At 41.6% G+C, this 6961-nt stretch overlaps 1 protein-coding gene across 29 annotated transcripts in view; it reads right to left on the reverse strand.

Annotated features, from left to right (window-relative positions):
- Positions 1 to 6961, reverse strand: part of MACF1 (microtubule actin crosslinking factor 1) — a 421177-nt gene that overhangs the window by 112885 nt on the left and 301331 nt on the right. For all 29 annotated transcript variants that reach the window (XM_017508009.2, XM_017508022.2, XM_037731187.1 and 26 more), the window contains 3 exons: positions 4765 to 4931; positions 2897 to 3053; positions 637 to 754 (listed from right to left, as the gene is read on the reverse strand). In XM_017508009.2, coding sequence (XP_017363498.1) covers positions 637 to 754; positions 2897 to 3053; positions 4765 to 4931 — 442 coding nt within the window. The remainder of the gene's footprint in view (positions 1 to 636; positions 755 to 2896; positions 3054 to 4764; positions 4932 to 6961) is intronic.

Here is a 6961-nt window from a genome sequence, read left to right on the forward strand (position 1 = left end):
TTTTTTTTTTGAGACGGAGTCTCACTCTATCGCCCAGGCTGGAGTGCAGGCATGGTCTTGGCTCACTGAAACCTCCACCTACCGGGTTCAAGCTATTGTCCTGCCTCAGCCTCCCAAGTAGCTGGGACTATAGGTGCGCAGCACCACGTCTTACTAATTTTTGTGTTTTTAGTAGAGATGGGGTTTCACCATGTTGGGCAGGCTGGTCTCGATCTCCTGACCTCATGATCCACCCGCTTTGGCCTCCCAAAGTGCTGGGATTACAGGCATGAGCCACTGCACGCAGCCAGTGCCCAAGTCTAAAGATGACACATACTCATCCCCTTTGCATGTTCAAAAAAGCAAAATTCTCAAGATGAAAATCCTATTTTAATTATTTTATGTTCATTTGATAGTTTTAAATGGGCCAACCAGTTGATTTACTTTTCCCATCATGGGAAGGAATTTTGCAAAATGGAGCAATGTTATATAGCAAAAGGGGTGACAGGTCAGGTTGTGGGGGAAGACTGCTTTAGGGATGCCCTTTGTTTTCATACCCAACCTTGATTTTCTCTTTAATTATATAAAGAGACATCTCCAAAGGCCAAATGCAAAGAGCAATTTTTGTTCACTATATTTTGAAAAGCCTGTACTCACCTGTCTTGCCTTGGGAATCAGGTGCTGTGATTTCCATGATGAGATTTTCTAAAGAAGTACCTTTGCAATTGATTTCTTCCACCAGAGTTCCTTTACTTGCCCAGTCATCTAGTAGATTCTGTTTAAAGAAGAAAATGGCTGAATGTAATATCTGGGGCCTTTTTTTCTCATAAATAGAGATACCTGTTCTACATATACTCCCTTGACAAGCATTAAGAGACCATCCTTCTGATTTATTTATTCATTTACCAAATAGCTATTGAATATTTACTATAGGTCAGGCACCATGCCAAACGCTGGGGATATAAAATAGAATTATGAAACAATTCCTAAAACCAGGAGCTCAGATTATCAATTGCATTATAAATGCTATTACAGTATTATGGACAGTCTGTGAATTCCAAGAGCACAAGAAGAGTTCTAGCTAATTCTGCCTAGTGGAAGGAAAGCTTTGAGTTAAGATAATGGCCAGGCATGGTGGCTCACGCCTGTAATCCCAGCACTTTGGGAGGCTGAGGTGAGTAGATCACTTGAGGTCAGGAGTATGAGACCAGCCTGGCCAGCATGGGGAAACCCTGTCTCTACTAAAAATAATAAAAAAAAAAATAATAAAATAAAATAAAATAAAAAAATTAGCTGGTCACAGTGGCGCACACCTGTAATCCCAGCACTTTGGGAGGCTGAGGCGGGTGGATCACAAAGTCAGGAGTTCAAGGCCAGCCTGGCCAAGGTGGTGAAACCCCATCTCTACTAAAATAGCTGGGCGTCACCGGTGGCACGTGCCTATAATCCCAGCTACTCGGGAGGCTGACACAGGGAACTGCTTGAACCCAGGGGGGTGGAGGTTGCAGTGAGCCGAGATCATGCTACTGTACTCCAGCCTGGGTGACAGAGCAAGATTCTGTCTCAAAAAAATAAAAAAAAGAAAGGTAAGAGTTTGCCACATGGACAAGAGGGAGCAACATGCATATAAAGATTAAAAAAGAAATATAACTGAAGGATAAATGAGGAGCCAAAATATTGAGATATAGAAAAAAATATAGAATCATAGGCTATATTTTGCATTTATTAAGGAAACACCATGGGGTTTGAAATCAAAGATCCAACTACCATAGAAATCCATTAAGAAACAATGGCATCTGTTCTAAGACAAAAGTACCACATCACGCTAAGTCCCCAAGATGTGATTTCCTGCCATATCGATACGATTTTACTCCTTTTAGAACAAGGACATCATTCTAGCTTTCAGTGCCCTCCTTCATACTGAATATCCCTGACAGTCTACTTAGTTTGCTCTGACTTTAAGCTGCAGAGTAGCAGCAGAGAAAGGCACAAAGCCCTTAACATCTAGCAAGCTCATACTGCGTAACTTCGAACTGACCCTTGGTTACTACTTATCAGTTCTTTAATTAATCACTTTTGATTCCAAAGAGCCACAGTCCCCAAACAGTGGCTTGACTCACAGAATATTTCACATTTCTGAGGAAAACACAGTGACATCTGTTGGACATCACATGAACAACTACTAAGTTGTTTGGACCTAACGTCTTAGCAAGTGGAAGTATTAGGAGTGGTTTTTGGTTTGGTTTTTTTTTTTTTGCACTTGAGGTGTCATGACAAATTTCTTAAAACACTATGGGTACCGTGAAATAAACATGCTGGGAAAGCTCTGTCCTAGGGAATTCCCAACAGCAAATGCTCCTGGCACTTGCTCTGTGAAAGCAAACTCTTCTCTTTCATCTGCTCAAGATAAAGTGTGCTTTACTGAGAAAATAAAAATAAGTGCATGACAGCTAGTTAGAAGCATATTTGGCTTATTTCAACAAAAAGAAGACATAGATTAAAGGTGTAAGCAGAGACTGGATGATTATGGAGCAAAGATGGTACAGAAGGGGTTCCGCAAGGAATGGGAGGAAGGTTGGTCCTATCCTTGAAGGTGCCTTTCAACCATCTGATTCTAGCTTTTCCTTCATTAGCTGAAGTAGTACTAGTTCTTCTTTCCTCTATTTCCTGAACATATTATCTGGTTACTTACTTAAATATATTTGTCTAATTCTCGAACATACCAAGAGAGTGTAAGCTTCTCAAGGACGGTATGGGTAGACTGCTATCACATGAAGAAAATGGAGGAATTTCTGTTCTGATACAGACTGACAACTTGGATTTCTCATACATTTCCCCCACTACAGCTGGAGACCAGTTAATAGAGGGACTCAAACCAGTGTCTAGTCCAATTCTTGGAGTCCCTTCATTTACCTACCTTCAGGTGTTCAATCTGCTTTTCCAACTCCTTAGCACTCATGGAAGTCTCTGTAGGTGGAATACTCCCTTCAGCTTCTTTCAGCCATTTCTGGAAGGTCCTGACCAGCTTCCGGAATTCATCCAACTGTTCCTGGCAAGATGATGCATCTTTCTCTCTGTCAGTGAAGCAGTTTTGTTACTTGCCAGACTAAGTTTTATAAAGTCAACTTGAGCTAAGACTAGTTCAATCTGGGACTCTAGACATCAGTTTCCTAACATGGCCTTTCTTTCTCATAATCTTTTCCACAGCAGGTTTGGCTGAACAACCACATATAATGTTGGAGAGTAGCAAACTCAGGAATCTATTGCCCTTGTTTGGACATTTCTTGGGAAAGAGGTCTTCAATCTTACTCTAGGCTAAAGTGAAAGTGAGAAACTAAAGAGAGGCTGCTATTTCGGTACTGTGATACAATGGAAAGAATGCAGGCTTTGAATCTCAATTTCAGCCCTGCTACATTTTAGGTATTTGACTCTTTCAAGGACCAATTCAAGTGCTGATAGCTTTAGCAAGGAAGGTGCCAAAACTGAGGCTCACAGAAGTTAGGTGATTAGTTCTAGATTAATTACGCCAATAAATAAAATAAATCAAAAGGCAAGTTCTGGAAATGGCCATATCTTTCAGACAGATGCCAATCCAGAAATTCTGATGCCTCTTTCAGTAAAAAGGCCCTCAACATAGGGGAAGAAAAACAAAGTTTTCTTGACCTTTGTCCCCATCCTCTCCATTAAATAATCTGCTGCTAATAATGTTGGTTTGAGCAACTCTTTTCCTCTAGTCACCAAGGCAGTCATCTGCTAAACCAAGATCATATTTATGGCTAACCTGAGATAAGTCTTGTTCATGCTCTTAAATCCATGTGAGGCTGTCCAATGGGGAATCGTGGCTTTTCAACGGGGAACAAAAATCAGCCAGCCTTTGTCATATATTCCCTTGTTTGCCCTGAATAAAGATCCAGATACTCCTCCAAAATAGCAACTTAAATGTGGTCAAAACAAGCAGGGGGACTGGGCATGGTGGTTCACACCTGTAATTCTAGCACTTTGGGAGGCCAAGGCAATAGGATTGATGAAGCCAGGAGTTTAAGACTAGCCTGGACAACACAGCAAGACCCTGTATCTTAAAAAAAAAAAAAAAAAAAAAAGCCAGGGGAAGTGCCAAAATCACCCTTAATTATGTCTAGGAAATCTCTCCTAATTTTTCTCTTTTTTCCAAATTCTTCCATAATCTAACTTGCTACTTCAAATTTGTTCCATTGGTCCAAGAGGCCTATGCTGCTGAACACAAAGAGAGCAAACACATCCCTATTTTCTATTAATTACTATTAGAAAAACCACTAAATGGCTGGGTGCAGTGGCTCACACCTGTAATCCCAGCACCTTGGGAGGATGAGGTGGGTGGATCACCTGAGGTCAGGCATTAAGGACCAGTCTGGCCAACGTGGTGAAACCCTGTCTCTACTAAAAATACAAAAATTAGCTGGGCATGGTGGCAGGCGCCTGTAATCCCAGCTACTCAGGAGGCTGAGGTAAAATAATTGCTCAAACCCCAGAGACAGAGGTTGCAGTAAGCTGATATGGCGCCACTGCATTCCAGCCTGGGCAACAGAGTGAGACTCTGTCTCAAAAAAAAAGAAAGAAAGAAAACCCACTAAGCATCAATTAGATTAGGTAGCTCTGCCTAAAAGAGGCATTTTCACCCTCCTATGACTCAGTAGCAGAGTTTTAGATGCTATCTTTTTGGTAAAGGAAGAAAGGAGAAAAGATCATTTCACTTCATAGCAAGAAAAAATAGTTCCCCAATGCTGACCAATATATGTGATAACTCACCTTTCTTTAACTGTCTTCTGTAGCTCTGTGAAGTCTTTTCTGAGGTTCTGTACCCTCTCCTGATGCTGGAACAGGTCCAGTGCAAAGCCACAAGAGCTCAGTTCAGTGACCAGGTGCTCAAGAGTATCTAGGTTCTCCTGTTGGTCTTCCATTTCCAAATTGAGCTCCTGTCAAGCAAACAAGAAAATGTATTAAATCCTCTAATCCTTATAATCTAAAAAGAAGGAATAAGAAAAGAGGTATGCTTGCTAGGTCAAATACTAGATCAAAACAATAAATCTGTAAGCTTCAAGTCAGTGAAAAGTTTATGCAAAAATTAGCAGGACATGGTGGCAGGCACCTGTAATTCCCAGCTACTCAGGAGGCTGAGGGTAGAAGAATTGCTGGAACCCAAGAGACAGAGGATGCCACTGCCAAGATGGTGCCACTACACTCCAGCCTGGGCAACAGAGTGAGACTCCAACTTGGAAAGGAAGGGAAAGGACAGAACAGGAAAGGAAAAAGGAAAGGACAGGACAGGAAAGGAAAGGAAAAAGGAAAGGGGAAAGGAAAGGAAAAAGGAAAGAAAGGAAAATGGAAAGGAAAAGGAAAAGAAAAGAAAAAGAAAAAGGAAAAGACCCCTAAGAGTTTTGCTCTTGTCACCCAGGCTGGAGAGCAATGGTTCCATCTCAGCTCACTGTAACCCTCGCCTCCCGGCTTCAAGCTATTCTGCCTCAGCATCTAAGCAGCTGGGATTAAACAGGCTCCTGCCACCATGCTCGGCTAATGTTTTTTGAATTAAAAAGTCCAATTAAAATAAATCTGATAAATATATGTAGGACATCTTCAACCCACTGGAGAGTGGCTAGGAATTACAACACAGTCTTGTCTCCTTTAAACAAACGTTCAAAGACTTGGGAGGTACCATGACAGGACGTAAAGAAAGAAAGTTTCAGGAGTCAAATAGACCTGAAATTCAATCACAGTTTACCACTTAACTAACTTGTGTTATTAAGCTACTAAACTACTCTAAGCTCCGAGGGCTCTTCTGTAAAATGGGGATAAACACACCATCTCCACTATTATTTAATATTGTACTTAAGATATCAGCGAGGCACAGTGGCTCATGCCTATAATCCCAGCACTTTTGGAGGCCAAGGTGGGTGGATCACTTAAGCCCACAAGTTCAAGGCCAGCCTGGGCAACATGGCGAAACTCCATCTCTATTTTTTAAAAAAAATGTAATTTAATTAAAAAAAAAAAACAAAAAACAATGCAATTAAAAGTCTGTGGAATAAGAATTGAAAAAGAAAAGATAAAATTATATTTGTAGATTACATGAAAGTATATTTGTAGGGCTGAGCAAAGTGGCTCACGCCTGCAATCCCAGCATTTTGGGAGGCCAAGGCAGGTGGATCACTTGTGGTTAGGAGTTCATGATCAGCCTGGCCAACATGGTGAAACCCCGTCTTTACTAAAAATACAAAAATTAGCCAGAAATGGTGGCACACACCTGTAGTCCCAGCTACTTGGGAGGTTGAGGCAGAAGAATAGCTTGAACTCAGGAGGAGGAGGTTGCAGTGAGCTGAGATTGCACCATTGCACTCCAGCCTGGGTGACAGAATGAGACTCTGTCTCAAAAAAAAAAAAGAAAAAAAAAAGCCAGGCATGGTGGCTTATTCCTGCAATCCTAGTACTTTGGGAGGCCGAGGCAAGAGGATCACTTGAGGTTAGGAGTTTGAGATCAGCCTGACCAATGTGGTGAAACCCAGTCTCTACTAAAATTACAAAAATTAGCCAGGTGTGGTGGTATGCACCTGTAGTCCCAGTTACTCAGGAGGCTGAGGCAAGAGAGTCACTTGGGCCCAGAAGGCGGAGGTTGCAATGAGCTGAGATCGCATCACTGCACTCCAGCCTCAGCAACAGAGCAAAACTGTGTCTCAAAAAAAAAAAAAAAAAATCCCATTTGCTTTTTTCCTTCTCAGAATATTACCCTTCCTCACTAAGTTCTTTCTGATATTTTTTCAATTAGTCAGAGGAATGACTATACAGATAGCAAGATGTTTGGGGATGGGGGAGCAATATGTACTTTTTAACCAACTGTCCTCTCCTTCTGGATGTTTCTTGTAAAAATACAGAGTGGCCAGCCTGGCCAACTTAGTGAAATACCCCATCTCTACTAAAAATACAAAAATTAGCCAGGTGTGGAGGCAGGCCC

Source organism: Cebus imitator, unplaced genomic scaffold, assembly GCF_001604975.1.
Source record: "Cebus imitator isolate Cc_AM_T3 unplaced genomic scaffold, Cebus_imitator-1.0 Scaffold385, whole genome shotgun sequence".
In the NCBI taxonomy this organism is placed as follows: Eukaryota; Metazoa; Chordata; class Mammalia; order Primates; family Cebidae; genus Cebus; species Cebus imitator.